A 22,764-nucleotide genomic window follows, 5' to 3' on the forward strand; every position below is an offset into this window, starting at 1 on the left:
ATTTCTTACAGTAGCCACCCAAAGAGGTGGTCACTCATGTTTGTCAATTACGAGGAAATCCAGTAGTTCTCTGGGAGAGATCTGAATTAGTAGCGTTGAGAGGCTATTCCTGAACCCCATGTTAGAATCCTTCATAAACTACTGCAGTTTGCTGCTTGGTCCTGAAATAAGAGACAATGGATGAAACCAAATAATCTTCAACCCTTATTGTGAATTTACATTTCTTTAAATGATATTTAATCAATGAATCACAAATGTTTAACCTGTCATTATGTCACCCCGCTGGACAATAATGGAGAGAGTGGGGGTATCACTGCTGTCTTACAACTTTTAACCCCACAAACTTTATTTGCATCCCCATTAAAGGACAAGGCCATGCTCCATTTCTGATCTGTTCCTGGGTTGCTCAGAAACTGAGGCTTTCAGACAGATCTGTGCAGTGATGAGAAGGACAACTTTTTGAAATGTGGAGAAAAAAATATGACATCTTTTAAAGTCAGGCTTCTTATCTGAGCAAAAAACATGTATCATCTTTTCTTTTTGTCAGTGTGACAGCTGGATGACAAGAAGACCTACAAGTGAGTAGAAGGCTGTGACTTCTTTCCTTCTCCTCCATGCTATCAACATGAGTCTTTAAATGTCCTGTAAGATTCTGAGATTTTAATTTTGAATACAACCTCCTAAAAAGTGAGGTATAAAACTATCTTCAACTTCTATATTGCAAATTTGTTGATACTACCAATGCACGTGTTTAACTGAGATGCATAAAAGCCTTTCTCCTCAAAAGGCTTATGTTTAACTAAAATTGTCACTTTTAAAAGAAAGTTTATGGCTAAAATGTATATCATCATTATCAGCAGGAGTATGATTGTGTCTGGGAGCCCATTTCACTAGATAGCCCAAAGTCTTCTATCAAATGGGTTATAATGTGTTTCTTCTATTCTGGTGATTAAACAGTAAGCTCTTGGGAGTGATTTGTTTTTATTTTTACAGTGATCACCTATCAAACTGTTCTGCTGTGTTATAGTTCCCAAACTGGAGTTCAACAGTCTTAGAAATTCAGTGGTCTAAGAACTGCAGTTCTTGAGTCCAACCTCCTGGAAAAGTGAAGTATAAAACTCTGGCTCCAACTGCTTGTTCCGGTACTTGTTGACAATGTCGGTGATTTTCTGTTTCCGGCGGACATGGGGGGGACTGTAGGAGTCACTTTCCAGTCTCTTTCTTCTACAAATGTTAATTACAGTCTGCCTCACCAGAAAGCCTTGAAAATAGAGAGTTTTAAAATAAATGTTAGAAACTAGTCACTTACATAGGTGAACTATAAGTATTCAGGTGAACTATTCTCCGCATACTCAAACTATTTCATTCAATTTGCAAACTTCCCATCCCCAGAGAGATAGACACAGTGCTAAGATAAAACTGTCAGAAGAAACACACAATGACAAGGGAAAGGAGAATCAAAATCTAGTCTAAAAATCTATTTTCTGTCCTGGATTACAAACAGCTATCTTCAATATTTTAATACTAGAAGTTAGTGAGGTTTTACTTATACTTACTAGATTAAGGACAGATTAAAAAAGAACAAAACATGTTCCCTTTTTAACAAGAGCCATACCATTTCCTACATGTGGAAGCTATTAAGTAATTATCACCATTTCCTTATTTTTACTTCTTTTTGGTTTATAAAAATGATAAAGAAAAAGAAAATTTAACTCTTCAGCCACACATGAAGACCTTACCAAGAGCTCGCCTGCTGACAATCATCCCATCCACAAGAGGGATGACCATGTTAAATTTTCCAATGGCTCCTTGAATTTTTATCCGGAATAATCCAGTGTTTAAAGGGTGGATGAAGATGACAGGAACTTCTTTTTCAAGAGTCGTAGATCTTAAGAAAAGAAAATTTTTATCTCAGACACCCAAGAGTTGAAGTCCCTCACATACAGCCTAAGATTACTAAAGGGACCTGTTGCTTGAGGGTGGTCTGAGAAAAGCCAAGGGGTCAGTGTGCTCAGAATCTGCTTTCTGGGAATCTATGCTGCTGCCCCCTATAACACCTGGTCCTAAAGGTCCATTACTGGGTTAACCTTTCTAAGCTAACAGAAAGGGGCTGAAAACATATATATGCTTGGAAAACCAATAGGGACACTGGGTGGAAGGAGAGGCCAGAGAACTCTACTGCATGGAGTTAACAATCTAGCAACCAGCTATGGGACTTTCACTTTAGTTCCTCTTCTTGTAGAGAACAAAAGTGTGGCCAGCCATAGTACAAGGAATTCCAGCATAGTCAAGGCTGGTAATCCCAGAGGAGAAGCAGGAACACAGCTTCGGCCCATGACAGGAATCCCTGATATAATTTTTTTTCAGGGTGGGGAAGGAGACTGGGAGAGCCATTAATCTAAGCCAGCTACAAATGTCCTTCTCGGCTATGGTGATAAATGGCCACACTGTGGCAGGGCCAAAGCCCTCACAGCCTCTGGCCAGGCGGCAGATGCTAAAGTTGGCAACTGCCCCTATGGAGGGGTGAGTTACTCATTACACATCAGGGATAGGCCAACCCATCTAGTATTACATGTTATTTGTGATGCTACATGTTGGGGTCTCTTTGCAACACAATGAGTTTTCTTTCTATATAGGTAAGGTGATTTTGGCCAAAGCAACACTGAATCAATCTTTCAAGACATTAAAAAAAAACACAAGAAAAATCAATCCTTGAGTAATTCTGTCCCCAAGACAAATTATAAACTTTGCTAATCTACCAATAAAGTATACATTTTACTGTCAAATTGTATTACAACCTTTGACCTAAAAAGCTGAAAACTTGAGAGGCCGAGGCAGGAGGATCGCTTGAGCCCAGGAGTTTGAGACCAGCCTGGGTAACATGGTGAGACCTTGTGCCCAGTTTTTTTTTTTAATTAAAAAAAAAAAAAAAGATGAAAACAACAAAGACAGTATATGATAAGTAAGTCTCTTCTAATTAGTTCCAGAAAAGTCTACTCATGACTATTCTATAGTCTCTTCTTTAGCAAGTTAGTGTCATAAAGAAAAAAGGACTGTTCCAGATTAAAAGAGACTGAAGGAATTAAAACCAGATATATAGTCCTGGAGTGAATTCTTTACCAATTGTGAAGAATATTTTAGTAAAAATGAAGAAATTTGAATGTTGGCTATTAGATAATATTAAGAAAGTATTACTAACTTTATTATTGCGATGTTATGTTTAGCTATCTGAAAAGTTTCTTACTTTTCAGATGCATACTGATGTATTTGGAATGTTAAGATATCTGTAATTTGTTTTAAAACACCAAAGCATAAAAAACATGGAAGTTTTAAGAATGACTTGCCCTCTTTTAGAAGTTTAAAATGATAATGCTAAAATAAATCATCTTTACTGACTTCATTTCAACAACAATTATCTAACAATATTAGAATAAATTCATCTTATATGCTATTTGAATCAGCTCACATAACTAAAAGGAACTTAAAATATCAAGTTTGAGGGTAGCTCTGTGATGAGAGAGATGCAGGGTCAATGCATTTGGGGTCAAAGGCCTGGATCCAGGTAGCTTTCTCCTGCATTTACTGGATGTGTGATACTAACGAATAACCTCTTTGAGCCTATTTTATCCCACTAGTAAAACAATAACTGTTGAACTCTTAGAGTTATAAACCAAAAACAAGCAAGCAAACCTTGAAAACTACAAAGCCTATACAAATATATTGTTACCATTCTTAAAATCAGATTATTCTCTTTTTATCCTTCTTGTGTATGGGCAGGTAAAACAGAAATTTTAACCCAATTATAAAGTTAGTATTACATTTTGCTTAGAAACATGTTTCCGTTAATTAGCTCATATGATTTAGGATATTTTAACTGCTATTTGGCCACACTCTTTTGGCCAATTTAACTCCATTATTTCAATATAATATTGCTACCCTATTATTACGGTCTTTATTATTATTTAATTGCCTCTACTTCTCCATTTTTCTTTTTGCTCTAGATAAATGTAAAACAGTAATTAATTATACTATTAAAACTCTTGCTAAAGCACCCAACATCACTAATCACCAGGGAAATGCAAATCAAAATCATAATGAGATAGCACCTCATTCCAGGTAGGATGGTTATTTTCAAAAAAACTAAAAGAAAACAAGTGTTGGCGAGAATGTGGAGAAAAGGGAATCCCCTTGTATGCTGTTGGTGGAAGTGTAAACTGGTGCAGCCACCGTGGAAAACAGTATGGTTCCTCAACAAATTAAAAATAGAATGTTCATATGATCCAGCAATCCCACTTCAGGGTGTATATCCAGAGGAACTGAAACCAGGATCTCAAAGAGATAGCAGCACTCCCATTTTCACTGCAGCATTCTTCACAATAGCTAAGACATGGAGGCAACCTAAATATCCATCAATGGACGAATAGATAAGGAAAATGTGGTGTACACATACAATGAAATATTATTCAGTCTTAAAATGGAAATCCTGCCATCTGCGACAACATGGGTGAATCTAGAGTATATTATGCTAAGTATAAGGCAGGAACAAAAAGACAAATTCCACATGATATTACTTATATGACAAATCTAAAATAAACTCAGAGAAGCAGAGAGTAGAATGCTAGTTGGTCAGGAACTGCAGGGAGGGAAAAATGGGGAGGTATTAGCCAAAAGGTGGTACAAAGTTTCAGTTATGCAGGATAAGTCCTAAAGATCAACAGTATAGTACAGTGGCTACAGCTAATAATACAGTATTGTATACTTAAAAATTTGCTAAGAGGGTAGATCTTATGTTAAGTGGTTCTTATCACAAAATAATAATAATAATGAATTAAGTGGGCAGGAGAAAACTTCTGGAGATGGTAGAAGTGTTCAGGAATAGATTGCTGTGATGGTTTCATGGATATATACTTATCTCCAAGCTCATCAAGTTGTATACATTAAATATGTATAGCTTTTAACAAGTCAATCAGTTATACCTCAATAAAGTGGCTTTAAAAAAATCCATGCTATAATAATTTGATAACCTTGTACATTGTATACAAACTTCCTTTGATCTTTTTTCTGTTTTTATTTCTAATTGTCTACAACTCTTTCGTTTCATAATTCCTTATTAAGCTGCAATCAATATGTTAAAAAAAGACATGCTGATGAACTTCAAGAAAATAGAGTGTACCTCAGTGAAGTGCTACTATTTGCAGTAGTTTCCACACCAGTACTGATCTCTGTCATCAGCTCTGAGAGGGGAAAGTTTTCTGGAAGAAAATAATAGCATTACAATTAATATCTCCCTCATTTTCCCAAAAAGATAATAGGAAATCTAATTTTCTAATCTCTTTACATAAGTGAGTGGCAAATATATGGACTGTGCTGTCCTGAAATACCATCTTAATTATTCTCTACAAATTAAAAAATTCTCTCTCAAGACATTTTTTAGCTAATTTCATCTAAAGCAAAGAGTTTTTAGAAAATATGTTCTGTGATCTTTGAGGGCTTAGTTGAAAAGTAACTATCACACTTTGCCACAAACTCTGGGCTGGATGGGATTTTAGGCAAGTATATCTTTCTAATGCTCTAATGTTGCTTACGTAAAAATCATGAGAAACTTACCCAGAGCGCAACTCTTAAGGACAAAGTAAGCTTTATACTAAAACGAGACAGTAGGGCACGTGAGTGGAGAGAGGGTAAGTGAAGTGCTTCCCCTTCCCCTTTCCAAAAGTCCTGGGATGACTGAGACCAACTGGCAACAAATCACTGACTGTGATGCCAACATGAATAGCTAAAAGCTTTGTATCTACTGGTGTCATCGAATCTTCACAACTATGAAAAAAGTACCAGGATTTAACAGAGGAGTAATATAAGGCTTAATGAAACTGAGTAGTGGAGCTGGGGTACAAACCCAGGCTTGCTGAACTCCAGGACTAGCTCCTGGCCACACCATGCTTATGTGCCCACTCCCTGTAGACATTTAGCAAGTCATTGTCACATATTGCCATTTTATTTATGGACAAAGTCCTCATACAGTACCTATATCATCATAGCGTTCCACCCAGACTACAGAAACTCTTGTCTCAGGTCCAAGGGGAGGAACAGGGCGACCCTGAGGCAGCTTCCTCATTCTGGAACTGGGACTGAGCTATAGGAAGAAGACAGACAGCAGGAAAGACAACAGCAACAAAAAACGGGCTTAATAAAACTACCCAGTCATTTGTCAAGGTGCTCAGTGACATAAGTATCAGGTCATGGAAAATCACTTTACGAGAAAGTGTACACATTTGCAACAAAACTCTTCTTTGGCTCCTGTTCATCAGTCTTAACCTAGGACAAGGCTTAAAACTGTCAAAGAAAAAAAAAATGGAAGGAATACTGAATAATTATAATTTGCATTAATAAAAACAAAATTTACACAAAGTATCTTAATGAGGGCTTAAAAGATTTGAGTCTATCTCTGTTACGGCCAGAAAGCAGTACACTTCCCCATCACAGCAACATCACTACTTGTCTGGGGATCCTAATCTCTAAAATGTCCCATCACAAGTTAATCCTAGATCCCAGACCAAATGTCTCCTACTGCAATTTATGCTTAATTGCTTTTTCTCATCAGTAGAAAGAAAAACGAGTTGTTTGGGCATTCATTACCATGCAGTGTGCTTCCGGCTTCCCGCCACCCTAATCAACTCTAAGTTTCACTGCAAGGTTAACAGGACTATGTAGCTCCCCTTTAGCAAACTGGTACCCTGAGCTGCACCTCTTTTGAGGCATGCAGCAGAGCTAAGTTTGTGCTAAAGCTCTAAACAAAGCTCATGTGTACAGAGGGGAGAATCTCATACTTGAGGTGAATTTTAAAACTAAAACTGCTTTATTAGCACAGAAATATACATGTCTTTACCAGATGACCAGAGTCCATGGCAAGTCCCCCCAGATGCTTGTATCTACTCTGACATTCACAGAAAATGGCCAGACCAAGAGATTTCTCCCAAACTAGTGACAGACATTTGGCCATATTCACAGAATACTTTCTTAGTATCAAGGCCCCTAATTAGCTTTGACTCTCTGACTTCTTCCCTAGATTTAAAGAGCTCCTGTGATTAGGTCAGGTCTACTTGGAAAATCTCCCTTTTGATTAACTCAAAGTAACCCAATTAAACCCACAAGATCCCTTTGCCAAATAATGTAACATAATCACAGTTATCCTATCATATTCACAAGTTCCACCCACACGCAAGGGGGGGACATTGTACACAGGCAAACGTCGCTGGGAGTTACCTTAAAATTTTGCCCAACACCCTGGCGTTTTTCCTGCAATCTTGCTAAACTCACCTCAATAGTTCTGGTGGATTTTAAAAAAGATTCCTGAGGGTTTTCTACTTACATGATCATGTCATCTGCAAATACATACAGTTTTAGTTCTTTGTTTTTCATCTTTATGTACTGTGTTTCCTTTTGTCTTATTTCTCTGTGTAGGTCCCTCCTCTATCATGTTGAATGTTAAGTGGTGAGAATAGGCATCCTTGCCTTGTCCTCCACCTCAGAGGAAAAGCATTCAAGAATAATGTACAATGTATAAATATAATGTTAGCTGTAGGTTTTTAGTAGATCCTCTGTATCAAGTTGAGAAAGTTCTATTCACAGTTTGCTGAGAACTTTTCTCATAAATGAGTACTGAATTTTTGTCAACTGTGTTTTCTCCATCTATTGAGATAACCATATGGTTTTTTTTTTTTAGTTTGTTAGTGTCTGCAAAGTACAGTATAGGTGAGAAACAAAAACATGGTGCTTTATCTGGGTTCTAAGGAATAACTATGGTGGCATTCAGAAAATGAGTATAAGGGCAGCTAATCACTGAATACTAGTTCTGTCCACAAATCTCAAATAAAAAAAACTTTTAAAGTAACTATTAGATTTGGCTAAAATCTTGCATTACTATGCAATACTGACTGATCATCTCTAAATTGTACTCTGTAAAACCTTTTTAAAACTCCTGATTTTCAAATCAGTCTACTCCAGGGACTATTACACCACCTGGCATTTTTTTCCTAAATCAGTTTTAAAGGTAAAAACCTCCCCGTATTCTCTTTTAAGCATATACTTACATTAAAAATAATTTTCACTGTGGAAGGAAGCAACCTAAAATCCTGTACAATGGAGGAACACCTTTAGTCAAGCTGACACTTCTGTCTTTGTTATGATTTGTTCTAAGTCAATCTTCCTACACTTCTGACCTGATTACAGATAAAGAAGTAACATTTGCTGATAAGGTAAGAAAAAAGATAAAGCAAAAAGCTCCTCTTGTAGTAGGTGCTGTGTTCCTCACTCAGAATATTTATCCATATACTGAGTTATTCTCCATAATGTTCCTATTTTTATATGGTCAGACTTGTTTAAGATGAACATTGCAAGATTAAAGATAAAAAACATGTAGTTACTACAGTAACTTTAGTGGATATTTCAGGGACAAAATTAAAACCTAGGCTTAAAAAGGAATCAAGTATGGGACCAGAATGGTGAAATCAAGAGAAACCACAAAGGCTGTCTCAGAATGAACTATTTGTTACAGGCTGAAAAAGAGAAAACCGTGAGAATTTTATTTTAAAAAATTAAGTTGCTAAGGAATCAGTACTCTGATATAAATACTCAGAGTTAAAAGTTAAAAGCTTTTCAGGCAGGATTCTATAATTATGCTGATTTCACTACAAAATTTTGGAGACCTATCAACAAAGTAACTTACCCTCTGTGAGGAATTAAGATTGTCTGTATGATTGGGGAAAAGCTCAAGTGTCAGGGATGGCTGTTTCAGAATTCCTGGCATAAGATCCATATTTGAATCACTATCTTGGTCCGAGATGTTACTTTCCAATGAATCAGCTATGGGGTAAAGGAAAAAAAGCAACTATAATACATACCACTTATTTGGAGCAAGGCTGTTAAAATTAATTATGCTCACCAGTCTAACCTAAATCACTTAAACAAAGCATTGCTTCGAGAGCAAGGGCTGACAAACTTTTTTCTGTAAAGGATCAAGTACTAAGTATTTTAGGCTTTGCTGGCTATACAGATCTCTCGCATATTCTTCTTTGTATTTTATTTATAACCCTTTAAGAATGTAAAACCCATTCTTGGTGGCATTTGGCTTGTGCCACTATGGTTTGCCAGCTCCTGCTCTAAAGGGTAACCAAAATAAGACTAGAAAATATTTGACGTTTCAGATGTAGAATATAATAAATGCCATTATTACTCTCTGAATTATTTAGATTATATATTCAATCACGTAGCATTGTGCCAAACAGGCACCGGGACATCCAGAAGCTACAGAAGATCTAGTCTCTGTGATTAAGAGCAATCTGGTTGGAGATAAGTACACAGAAAGTTATCCTCCACCCTATCCAAAAGAATCCCCAAATATCAGAAATAGGAGGAAGCTGAGTTGGAGTGGGCACAGTTGGCATAGGAGATGTTTCACAACAGGAGACAAAGACCCAATTGCAGGAGCTACAGAGTAAGGACAAGGCTCTAGCTCTGGGAGGACTTGTCTGGTACTAACAGGCTGGGCCAGAGAAACCAGGCAGGTATGCCCCCAAAGAGGATGGACAGGTTCTGGCTTCTGGAATTATAGTAGTAAACCAGAACCTTGACGGGAAGCCCAACAGCTGTTATAATTCAAACCTAAACCATGGAAGGTCCAACCTTCCAGGGACACAGCTAGCCCCAGAGAGTAAGACAGGGAGGGGCCTAGAGTGAGAAAGCAAGGGTCCAAGTACAAAGGTTAGGCAGCTACCAAGGTAGGGCACAACAAAAGTCATTAGTCTGGAAATGAAACTGTGAAATCGTGACATATAGTATCCCATCCTACAAATGATCTCAAAGAAGAAAGTGAAGTTTCCCACCTACTGCCTGACCACCTACTCGGTCAGGCATGAACAAACAGGCTTAATTTGCAAAGAGCAAAGGTTCTGGGCAAAATAAAACTGTGAGTTCAGACTAAGAAGTAATAATTACTCCCAATTCTTAAAAAGAAAAATCTTGGACCACCATCTTTTCTAGGCTGCTTAAGTTTCTCTTGCTCAGTGTTAGAAGAATGGCCATATGCTATCATGAGATACTTCCAGTTGTAGGATTCTAGGTGGTTCCATGCAAAGGCTCTCATACGGGAATAGAAAAGTAGGTGAGGGATCACTCATAATTAGAGAAAGAAATGAACTGAAAAATAAGCCTATGTATTGATTAATTAAAGAAAGCAAAATATCAGTTGAAATGGGATTCCTTCACTATTTAAAGATTATTAGAGGGTCAGTCTGCTTGTCTTTAACTACTTTCCATTAAAAAGTTAAGAGAAGTTATCTTGTGCTTCTGCATATTCTGTTATAATGCCTTAGAAGCTAAAGAATGCCTTGGATCACTTCAAAATCTCTTCCAATGCAGTAATATCACACAACCCAGGAATATAAAAATAGATCCTAAAACAGGACCATGCAAAAATGGTCTTACTTAAGGACTCCACAGGAGAAGGAACCACAAAAGCAATTTCTGTAAGGGCATCAGCATAATACAGCACCTTCTTCTGTCCATTGAAAATGCTAGCTCCAATGTCTTCAGAGGAAATCACTTCTTCTGGGAAAAAGAAACACTACATTACTGCTTCAAAAAGTAGAAAAAAACCAGTATCATCTTGCTATATGAAATGTTAACTGGTTAATAAAGTGATAAATAGAATATATGTTTCCAACAAGAACCAATTAATATGAAAGAATATAATGCTTATTAGATGTCTTTATTTTTAAATCATAAAATCTTAATTTCATAATTTCTGAAACGACTGTAGATCAGACCACTTCTGATTAGCAGGGCTTTTAATTCATGTGTATGAAGCAGATTAAGGGAGCAGTCCTTTGGATCCAGTAAATAAATAATCAAAAGGAAGACCATCCCAGTCCCTCAGAAGGGAGTTGGGCCAGAGACGCAGGCGGGGGCGGGGGCGGGGGCGGGGGGGGGAGGGGGAGGGGAAGGGGGAGGGGGAGGAGGAGGAGAGGAAGAGGAGTATGAAGAGGAGGAGGAGGAGGAGGGAGGAAGAGACAGAGAGAGAGAAGAAGACAGAGAAGACAGAGAGTGCACATGTGCATTATCTCTGGACTCTTGCTTTTAAGGCATTTCTATCCCTGGTCTCTCTCTATGGCTCCTCAAGTTGGCCTATGTTCCACCTTCCTCAACGGTCAGTGACACTGTATAAAAATGTACAGCCAGTTTTAGTAACAGTATCTGCTCTAAGCCAGGAAGACTAAATTAACAAAAGAAACATTCATGAGAGCTGTATAGTTCTCAATTAAAATGAACTCAGTGTCCTACCAGCAATACATAAAAGACCAACAATCGGACCAAAAATTGGAAAGGGGAAATGGACAAGTACTTCTCGGGAAATAAATAAAAATAAGATATGCTCAACCATTATTAAAAATTTCTCAGTGAAAAAATTGGAAGATACTTAATTCTGGTGAAGGTATGGCAAATAGGAGCTTTAGACAAGAGGTTAGCAAACTTTTTCTGTAAAGGACCAGACAGATAACATTTTAGGCTTTGTAAGCCACAGGGTCTTTGCCACAACTATTCGATTCTGTCATTGTAGCATGAAAGCTGTCATAGACAATGTATAATCTAGAGTGTGACCGAGTTCCAATAAAACTTTATTTACAAAAACAGGGCTTTAGTTTTCTGAATCCTGGTGTGGGCTCCGGGCAGGCACTTTGTATCTGCTGTAGTAGATGCTGTGGTTACTATCCCAACAGCCACTCTATCCACCCCTATTCTGCAGCAGGCAAAATGTGCAGGTGGGACTGACCTCTGATACTAGTTCTAGCTTGTCTGTATCTCTCTACCAGAGTCATTCTATCTTTCTTACCATAAAGACAGGCTTGGGATAGTCTAATTGCCATATAGTTACGGATTCAGGGAGTAGGGGGTTCTGAGATCTGGCTAATCTCTCCTCTTCAGGCTGCTGTGGTACGTGAATGTAAAGCCTGGAATTGCCTTTCTGCACTATTAGAGAAGCCAGGCTGGGGACAAAGCCAAAATATGGAGAGCAAAGCTAAAAGAAAATTGTAAACAAATAAAACAGGAATGCTAATCAAATGGCACCAAAAACTTAACCAACCTCTGGAATTTTCAGTTACATGGGCAATAAATTATCTTCAAAATCTAAGGCAGTTTGGGTCACATTTTCTGATACTTGCAACCATAAGTATCCAACTGATATATTTATCAAAAGGAAAAATGTGCACTGGGCATAGGCATTATCCACTTTAGAGAGGTAACACTAACTTTCCAGTGACCTCAGGAGCCCAGGAACAGAAAGCATTAGCCAGGTGGGGCAAAGGTCTTAAGTTGAAATTTATACTTGCTCTGCTACTTGTTATCCTGATTACAGTTTCTCAGAGGATCTGAGGGGATGAGCAAGAATCCTCAGAGATGGTCAGTTGTTTACTACAAAGGTTTTGGTATAATATCCCAAGAATATAACCTTTAAGTGTGACTCTTTTGATAGCCACAGTTGATAAAACACACTGGTTAATATAAAACTACTTATAAGACAAAACATGCTTGTTAGGAAGCTGTATTGTTTGTATGGATGGCCTACCATTTGTATAGAAAATTGAATCTTATGCATATTATAAAAAAGGAACTTATCAGCATTGTAATAAGCCAGTCATTTTGTATTAACTCTATCATTCTGTGTATATATATCTTTTATATACACTGAAAATGTCTAGAATATATAAACTATTATTAAGTTACCCTTTCAGGACTGGGATTAGGGGAAGGATACCTTCCCTCTATATACCTCTGTTTGTTTTTTAGAGACAGGGAGTTGCTCTGTCGCCCAGGCTGGAATGCTGTGGCATGATCATAGCTCCAACTCCTGGCCTCAAGTGATCCTCCCACCTCAGCCTCCTGAGCAGGTAGGACTACAAATACATGGCTCTCAAGCCTAGAAATTTTTTCATTTTTTGTAGAGACAGTGTCTCGCTATGTTTTCCAGGCTGGTCTTGAACTCCTAGCCTCAGTCGATCCTCCCACCTTGGCTTCTCAAAAGACAGGCATGTGCCACTACACCCAGCCTGGTTTTGTATGTTTAACAAGACTATAAATCATAGTAAAGGGGAAAAAAAAAACAAGACTAACAAACAAGAAACAACTGACATTTGAAACACTGTGAGTTTTACCTTGTTGAGATCCTTCACCATCATCACAACAATTAATAGACCAACTGGTAGAAACATGTCCAGTCCAACCAGGGTGTCTGCCCACATCTACTGACCAGCCAAGGGAAAGCAAAAATTCTAGGAAATGTGGCTGAACAGTTTTGGAAGACTCCACATTCTTTAAAATCTGAAATACATACCAATCATCAGCTATAATGAAGGAAACAAAAGAATATATCAAAATAAATCTTCATAAAAATTGGTTAGCTTTGAAGCTTCTGACAAATCATGTCCAAGCTCAGAATAAATTTGAGGATATATCACTATAGAGAAAAATGCATTCTCCAGAGTTAGACAGATTTGGATTGGCTGAGCCTTGGGCAAGTTTCTTAGCCGCACTGCCTCAGTTTCCTAATCCATAAAGTAGAGATAATAACAATGGTTGTGAAGTAATGCAAGAAAAGCCCTGAGCTCTCTTCCTGGCAAAACAATTACTGAACCAGGCATGTTTACTAAAAGACACTACGTCCCTGCCTTCATGGAGTTTACTGTCTGGTTAATGAGAAACATTACATAGGTATGCAATTATTTAACTATAAATCTTGATAAATGCTATAAAATCTACTAAAATTCAATAAACATTAGGTGTAATTAATCAATGAGTATGAAAATATCCTTTTCTTAGGCCAAAGAAGAGAATTCCAGGAAAAATGAAGTGGCCAGAAAGTTCTCTCCTCTTCACTAAGTGCTAAATGTAATGCATGGGCTTTCTACTGGCCTCACAAAGAGTCCCTCACTCTAAAACAGTGCTTCTCATCTAGGGGTGATTTTGCTCTTCAGCGGACATCCAACATTTGGAGACATTTTTGGTTGTCATAACTGGTGAGGCACACTACAAATATCTAGTGGTAGAGGCCAAAGATGCTGCTAAATGTCCTAAAATACACAGGACAGCCCCCATAACAAAGAACTTATCTGGCCCAAGATGGCAATAGTGCTGCTCTTGAAAAACTCACTTCTAAAGGAAGGAAACTAAGAAATTCCTTTGCAAATGAAAAATAAAAGGGGGAGGGTGGAGAGCAGAGTATATCAAAATCATCTGGGAAATCTCCTAAAAATAAGGTTCTCTTCGCCTGCTCTAGACCTTCCACATTAAAATCAGTGAAGGTGGAATCCTGGAATCACTATTTCTAAAAATTCCTCCAAATGAATGTGATGCAGCCAGTCCACAAATCACTGATGTCATTCATACAATGCTAATCTATACCAAGATCATACAGAGGCCTGTGAAAGTCAAAATATAGGAAGTTACATCCATTACATCTGACCCACTGCAAATCATCTCAAGGTCATTACCTCTTAAACACAAAACCAGTCTATTTTTTTTTTTCTTTTGAGACGGAGTCTTGCTCTGTCGCCCACGCTGGAGTGCAGTGGCGCAATCTCTGCTCGCTGCAAGCTCCACCTCCCAGGTTCACGCCACTCTCCTGCCTCAGCCACCCGAGCAGCTGGGACTACAGGCTCCCGCCACCAAACCCAGCTAATTTTTTGTATTTTTAGTAAAAACGGGTTTTACCGTGTTAGCCAGGATGGTCTTGATCTCCTGACCTCATGATCCGCCCACCTTGGCCTCCCAAAGTGCTGGGATTACAGGCGTGAGCCACCCCGCCCAGCCTAAATCCAGTCTCTTTTGAAGTGAACCTATTTAGTTTACCCATATCCCTTCACATTCTTATGGGTGCCAAGAAACTGACTTAACAACCGTTTCTAGTTTTTGCAATTCAAATTTTTATCTAGAAGTAAAACTTTTCAATAAACAATTTTTGAAAATTTAGTCAAGAAGCAATAAGTGAATCAAATTCAACTTTCATGCTACTTGCTGGCAGACAGAAATTAATCTTAATCTACCCTGTGGCTAGGGAAGGCAGGTCTCAGACATTCCAAAGGAAGTCTCAGGAAATCTTCATTAATTCCTAGTCACCCTCACCTTCTAAAAAGCTAAGGAAACTGAACTGGGTTAGGGGGTGCCTCAAGGGTTTGTGTCTTCTTGTACAGGAAGGAGAAAAGTGGCTCCATTATTCTTATACAAACAACACACTGACTTGCTGCAAAACAGATCCCCACCTCTATAATTAATCCAGTTTTACTGAGGTTCTTCTAAAACACTTGACTCCATCGGTCTCATCTCTGGCTACCACCAGCCCACCTTCTCTTAAGCTCCAAGCATATTAGACCCCATAATGAATTTCATGAAGAAATACTCTCTTTACCCTGAAGAATTTACACGTTATTATTACTTTGTCAGTGACAAACTGCTTCTGCCTCCTTACCTACAGTTAATGCATACCTTAAATACCAGGTAGAATATCTTTTCCTCCAGGCCACCTTCTTAAAACCAGATTAGGTTTTCCTGCTATGGCTCCTATAACATGCTTTAATGACCCTATTAACACCCTTTACAATGGTTGTTTGCTTATTTAATCATCTGCCTTCCCTTCTATGCAGTAGTTTTAGGGGGCCAGAAATCTTGTAGATTTTGTTCAGCACTATAACCCTGGTACCTAACAACAGACACTTCCTAACTTTACTGACTCAGTAACAACAACAAAAAAACTTTCTCATAAATCAATGTTCTTTTCTAGGAGCTCACAACTCATTTGAAACAGTGCTTCTAGTGTAAACATTTGGAAATTTTGGTAAATTTCTTTAGGCATGCTAATTTGATTAGCTGATGGTCTTAAAATGACTACAGTAAAATTCCAGGATCATGTAGTCACAGTGCCCTACACATCTGAATACTACATTTTACAAGTCTTCCTTCGGCTCTTTCCTAGTTACAGTCGGTAACTTCCTGCCTATTCCTTATTTCAATTATTCCTTTCCAAAAAACACTTCAAGTCTCCTGCCATTTTGCTCTCAGTTTTCCATTCTCACCTACCTTACATTTTTCTTCATCCTTCTCCTAGTTGCTTTGTTCCATGTATCCAGGTATGTTTTACTTAGTCCTTCTGTTTTGTTTTGTTTTTGAGATGGAGTCTCACTTCTTCGCCCAGGCTGGAGTGCAATGGTGCAATCTTGGCTCACTGCAACCTCTGCTTCCCGGGTTCAAGCAGTTCTCCTGCCCCAGCCTCCCAAGTAGCTGGGACTACACGTGCCTGCCACCACGCTGGCTAATTTTTGTATTTTTAGTAGAGACGGGGTTCCACCATGTTGGCCAGGCTTGTCTTGAACCCCTGACCTCGGGTGATCCATCCGCCTTGGCCTCCCAAAGTGCTGGGATTACAGGCGTGAGCCACCGCACCCGGCCAGTCCTTCTGTTTTTCTCCTTTATTTCAGGTGTTATTTCCCCCACTGCACACTATGCATTCCTCAACTGAAATGATCTGCTTCTGAAATTACTAGGAAGGTGAGCTGCTTCTCAAAAGGGAAACCGTTACTCACTTCTATATCCTGGGATGCTGAGCCACAGGGAAGATGTTCAATAAATATTTGTTGCTGTTGTTTTATTCTTCTTGAACCTTACTTTAACTTTTTATGGCTAACCTTCGTTATTTCAGTTTCTTTTGCCTTATGAATCTGAATTCCTTAAGGGGAAGAAAGATATCCTACAGCTCCTATTTAAATCACATTCCTTAAGGGTCAAAAGACTCAGGACTCCAAGCATCATAGTTTTCATTAATTCTGTTTTCAAACTGGTTCACAGCAAGTCTTTAGGCATCAAGTATAAAATACTTCTTAGCATAGACAAGTGCATTCCATGTAAAATTTTGTATATGAAAATGAAACTTTTTAAGGAATGTGAGTCTCCCTCAAATTATCATGCCTAGAAAGGCACTGAAATTTGATAGCAGTCACATCACACTCCCACTTGAGCTAAGTAATCACTTTGAAGCTGCGTGCTATATGGACTCTAGACTGCGTGTCACCACCAACAGTTCATTAACTAATCTAACAGTGCTGGACACCATAGCTCATACCCTACAGTTCAATAATTTATATCCACTCACTAATCAATGTTATTTCTATAAACCAATGAGAAGTCCTGAAAAACAACTTTTGTAATCACCTACTCTCCTGACTCATCCTTTTTATCTTTAAAAACTTGAGCCTCTCCTTTGTTCTTGGGAGCACTTTCTAGCATTTCCCAGGCCGCAGTCCTCAACTCTGGCCCAAATAAACTCTCCATATTAATTTTGCCTCAATTATTTTCTTTAGACGTGTATTTATAGCACAAAAACATACCAAAAAAAAAAAATTCGTAACTCTTACCTCTTGGTTCGTTTTCTGACCTGGCTTCATATAGAAAATAAAAACTGTGTCAAAAGGACGACATGGCAAGAGATCCAGATACCCAATGTCATCAAAAAATCCAGGTATCGTGGAATCAAGTGCAATAAGGTGAGGAGGTAGACGACTATTTGCAGGTTCCTGCCACCAAAAGAAGAAAGAAGCAATTATTACCTATTTTCTTTCATTGTTATAATTATAAAAACAATACTTGCTCATGGTTTAATAAAAATTAAATTAAAAAATATAGAATGGTAGGAATAAACACAACCATAATCCTAAACTAAAGAAACTGTTTAACATACTTCCTTTTAGTTCTTTTATTTGCCTCTTTTTAAATTAAAGACAACTGAGATTATATTGTGTATATAATTTTTGGATCCTGTTTTCTCTATAATATTGTGCTTTCTAGAACTTACTTTTAATGTACCTTTTTTCTCATTCATTACTGGTGAAATGTGAAATGGTACAGCTACTTTGGAAGACAGTTTGGCAGTTTCTTACAAAGCCAAACATAGTCTTACCATGCGATGCAGCAACTGCACACCTTGGTATTTTCCCACAAACATCCACACAAAAGCCTGCACACAAATGTTTATAGCAGCTTTATTCATAATAACCAAAACGTGGAAGCAACCAAGATGTCTTTCAATCAATGAAGGGATAAATCAACTGTGATACATCCATACAACTCGGCAATAAAAAGAAATAAACCATCAAATCAAAAAGACACATTAAATGCATACTGAATGAAGAAACCTTAAATGCATACTGATAAAAGCGAAAAAAGCCAGTGTGACAGGACTACATACTGTATGATTCCAACTACATGACATTCTGAAAAAGGTAAAACTACAGAGAAACAGTACAAAGACCAGTGGCTGCTAGGTGTTGAGTGAGGAGTGAAGAGGGAGGGATGAATAGGTGGAGTACAGGAGATTTTTAGGGCAGTAAAACTATTTGTACAACTGTAATGGTAGACACGTCATTATACACTTGTCAAACCCCAGAGACCTGTACAGCACAGAGTGAACCCTATTGCAAATCACCAACTTCGGTTAGTAATGCACCAATACACTTTCATCAATCGTAACAAATGCACCACATCAATGCAAGATGTTAATAACAGGGGAAACTTGGCTGTGGGGAAGGTGTATGACAGCTCTCTACCCTTTCTGCTCAATTGTTCTGAAAACCTAAATCTTCTCTAAAAAAATTAAGTCTACAAATTTTTCAGAAATGCATTTTTGTTTTGTTTTCCTCTCAATCGCCTATCTTCTTTGAGATCTTGATCTTGCCAAACAAGGTTTTGCTAACCATAGTATATCTTTTAGGAAAGCATCCTCCAGAGAAAGCAAGAATGATTGTCTTTCACACTGGCAAGGATTGTGAGTCTAGCCTTCTAGTCAATTACATAACATTCCTAGCAAGGTCTAGGGCAATATTCTATAATCAAAGACAATAATATTTCTGCAGTCAAACATAAGTGTATTCACACTAAGTGACATAAAACTATAAACAGCCTGATGTCAATTCAGGTCCAATTTTGCCACTAAATGAATTTACTACAAATATATAAAAAATTTTCCAGTTTTCAGTTTTTACTTTGAAATCACGGATAAGGAATTGTGGACCTGAAGCATGTTGCAATACACCTTGTAGACCAGAATGTCCTCATTCTTTTTTTTTTTTTTTAAGTAAGGTATTTCTTCAGCTTGTTCTTCTGTATGATCTTCTAAGCCAGGAACATAACACATACATATTTTATATCTCTTAATAATTATTAAAAATTTCTTCCTCTACGTCTTATACATAGTTTGTTAAGGTAACTTTTGTCAATATCACAGCTGTAAATGGGGCATTTTTGCATTGTATTTTTAACTGAATATCATAGACATGATCATTAATTTTTATACTTTTTTGTATGGCAACCTTAACTCTCATTTATTTTAAAGATTTTATTGATTTTCTTATGGTTGTCAAACTAGAAGTCATATTACCTACAAACTGTCTTCTCATTTCCAATGATTTTTACCTCTTAGTTTAACATTTCATTGACTTTCCTCATTTTTGTACTGTACTGTAGTTATATAAGAATTTATCATCACAGGAAGGTCCTCATGTCTTTATTTTGCAATTTCCTGCTAATCTATAATTATTTAAAACTAGAAAGTTTAAAAAATGTCATTGACCAAAAAATTCTCTTTGTTAAATAGTAGTCAAGGTAGATAACTTTTACCTCTGATTTTAACAAAAGACCTTCCTCTAGTTTGCTCCTGGGTTGCCATTTAGAGAAATCTTTTAAAGTAAGAACCTACACTAGTAGTGCTGGCTTAGTTTGTTATTTTTTTAAAAATCAGAATATGATTCTAATAAATACTGACTTACTGCTTCATTGACTGAACTGCTAATGGGACCAAATTATTTTCTTAATAGCTTTATTAATATTTGCCGGTAATTAATTGCTAAGTTCCTGGGATAAACCTTATTTGATCATGGAAAACAATTCACTTAACATGCTATTAATTCAGAACTAAGTCTGCTTAGCTTCCCTTTAATACTTTTGTACATACATTCATAAGTAAAACTGGTTTGTAGTTTTGTATGTATGAGCTGTCTGGTTTAAGTTATTAGAAATATTCTAAGGTTCATAAACCAGGTAACTTTATTTTTCCTATGTTCTCATACAGATGAGAAAGCATGATAATTATTTTCTCAAAAGCTTAAGTTTCAACTAGAACAGAAAGAGAAGTGGAAAACTATAATCTCAGAAACAAGGCTATTAGGGCCTTTCTTGTGTCCCTGAAGTCCATAGGAAGCATTAATTTTCTTCTAGTATATTTTTATTTACTGCTTCTACTCTGTTCAATTTTCTCCACTAGGAATATGACTAATGATTTGTAAGTTGTGTCTTTTTTCCTTGCCTTCCCTATTTACCACTATATTTCTTATAATTTTCCTCTCTCTGCTCTTTTATTCTGCATTTTAAGTTTTTATGTTCATATGCTGCATCAAACTCAATTTTCTACAAAAAAATACAAAAATACAAAAAAAAATTTTCCCTCTACATGCTGAAATACAAAATCAAACAGCAATGTCCCCATTACTCTCCTACAAAGCTAAATGGCCTATAACCAGGTAGTTCCTACGGAGTAAGGGCAGGGGACAATTTATGCAATAAGCAACTTCTTGCTTGGCAATCTTCAGTAGTACTTTTCAAAACAAACAGGACTTAGAATAAATTCCAAGTCCACCTCCAGACAAGTTATTTCACATGTTTGAGCCTCTACGTCCACATCTATAAAACAGGAATAGCATCATTTGTCTTGTACATTTTTTTTTTCCAAGAGACAGGGTCTCACTCTGTCAACCAGGCTGGAGTGTAGTGGAGTGACCATAACTCACTGTAACCTCGAACTCTCAGGCTCAAGCAATCCTCTTGCCTCAGACTCCTGAGAAGCTAGTATTACAGGTGTGCCACCACACCCAGCTAATTTTTAAAAACAATTTTTCGTAGAGAGGGGGGTCTCACTATGTTGCCCAGGCTGGTCTTGAACTCCTGGCCTCATGTGATCCTCCTGCCTTGGGCTTCCAAAGTGCTGGGATTATAGGCATAAGGCACCACACCTGGCTGTAAAACTGTTTTACGGCTAATGGAATTAAGAATAATGGCAATATTTATCTTATAGGCTGGCTTACTTTGTGCTAAGTACTATACCAAGTATCTTCTACGAGTTAACACATTTAATCTTCACATGATCAATGAGATGGATACTTTTATCATCCTCACTTTATAGATGATGAGGAACTAAGACAAGATGAGAAACTCACAAAAGACCACATAGCTGGCAAGCAGTGATTCCAGGACATAAAGCCAGACAGTTTGATCTTACAAACTAGACAACATAAGAAGTGCTTGACTTACAAATACTACAGTTCTTTTCTAAAAGTGGCATGAAAGAGCAAAGTTAATTGTAGCTTATATTTTTAGTAATAATGCTTACCAGGGGAAGATTTTTAACATTCTTTTTCTAATTATCTATAGATTTCATTTATCTGTGTAATATGAGTACTGTGTTATCTAGGAAAATTCAGAGTTAGATGTATCATCAAACCAGTCCCCTCAGACAGAACTCTGAATGCATTCATGGGGAGACCTGTCCTGGCGCACAAACTATAACCTAGAACAGCACAGAATTTCATTTATTTGTACGCAGGGTAAAATTTTAACCAGTTTTTTTTTTTAATTTGCTTCTATCCTCATAAAAATATTTTAGCTATTGTCAGCTGAATGTTAACTTGTGAATATATTTATTCATAAAAGTTCATGAAAATTACCTTCAGTGCTTCCAAGGACAAAAATCCAAAGTGTGAGAGAAAAAGGCGGGCTGTTTGGAATTCCTGGGCAGGAGGCGGGGGCTTGCAATCCGTAACTGGGTCAGGAAAACTTCTCTTCTGCAATTCCTCCTCACTCTGTTGCTCAAGGTGTATTTCATAAGCAATCTGCTGGGCCATGCCACTCCTTAATTTTTCATGTCTCTCTTCTAACTGTAATAAACCAAATATTTCATTTTTTGAAACTATTATCAAACTAGTAAGGCCAATCTTAAGTTTTTTTGTTTTTTTTTTTTTTGAGACTGGGGTCTCTCTATGTTGACCAAGCTGGTCTTGAACTTCTGGGCTCAAGTGATCCTCCTACCTTAGGCTCCCAAAGTGCTGGGATTACAGGCATGAGCCCCACTGCACCTAGCTAAGTCAATCTTAATTTTAAAATGAAAATAAAGCTACAAACAACAAAGAAAATGAAGATAATTTTCAGTGATCAACATTTTGATTCAGTTCAATGTAGAGTATGCCATTAAGCAAACATGGTTCAAGGTTAAAACAAACGCCAAAAAAACTTCCCTATACCTTCAACAATTGCTCCTTCATGTTCTTGCTGTAAATGAAAACATTCAGTCTCTGGTTCCCTTCAAATAGGCAAGAAAGGGGGCAGAGTTGTTGCTGTCACCCCTCGCTTGCAGATCATTGTCCATCTTCACCCTGACGTGCTCCCTGTGTTTTGAATTCCTCATCTGTATGGATGACATGACTGTACTCTTAGAGACTTCTCTCACCTTTCCTTCTGATCAGTCCTTGTTTAAAGTTCCATCCCCCGGTGAGTGACGATCCTTCTAACAACCTGGCTCAGAATTCTACAAGCTCCTCAACCTTTACAAGTTTGGCCATCCATGAAAACAAACTTGAACCTGATATGTGCCCTGCTTTCCAGGGCTGTTAAGTCTGAAAT

At 37.6% G+C, this 22,764-nt stretch overlaps 1 protein-coding gene across 8 annotated transcripts in view; it reads right to left on the reverse strand.

The window, feature by feature from the left end:
* Positions 1–210: 210 nt before the first annotated feature.
* RALGAPB (Ral GTPase activating protein non-catalytic subunit beta) overlaps positions 211–22,764 on the reverse strand; it is a 102,935-nt gene continuing 80,381 nt past the window's right edge. For 4 of the 8 annotated variants that reach the window (XM_063634242.1, XM_063634240.1, XM_063634243.1 and 1 more), the window contains 9 exons: positions 21,813–22,022; positions 17,457–17,615; positions 13,209–13,374; positions 10,483–10,602; positions 8,726–8,862; positions 6,025–6,133; positions 5,174–5,252; positions 1,740–1,888; positions 211–1,261 (listed from right to left, as the gene is read on the reverse strand). In XM_063634242.1, the coding sequence (XP_063490312.1) occupies positions 1,068–1,261; positions 1,740–1,888; positions 5,174–5,252; positions 6,025–6,133; positions 8,726–8,862; positions 10,483–10,602; positions 13,209–13,374; positions 17,457–17,615; positions 21,813–22,022 (1,323 nt within the window). In that variant the 3' untranslated portion in view covers positions 211–1,067. Of the gene's footprint in view, positions 1,262–1,739; positions 1,889–5,173; positions 5,253–6,024; positions 6,134–8,725; positions 8,863–10,482; positions 10,606–13,208; positions 13,375–17,456; positions 17,616–21,812; positions 22,023–22,764 lie in introns of all 8 variants that reach the window. The other 4 variants (XM_063634241.1, XM_055266618.2, XM_055266622.2 and 1 more) reach the window with 1 other exon arrangement.

Source organism: Symphalangus syndactylus, chromosome 24, assembly GCF_028878055.3.
Source record: "Symphalangus syndactylus isolate Jambi chromosome 24, NHGRI_mSymSyn1-v2.1_pri, whole genome shotgun sequence".
In the NCBI taxonomy this organism is placed as follows: domain Eukaryota; kingdom Metazoa; phylum Chordata; class Mammalia; order Primates; family Hylobatidae; genus Symphalangus; species Symphalangus syndactylus.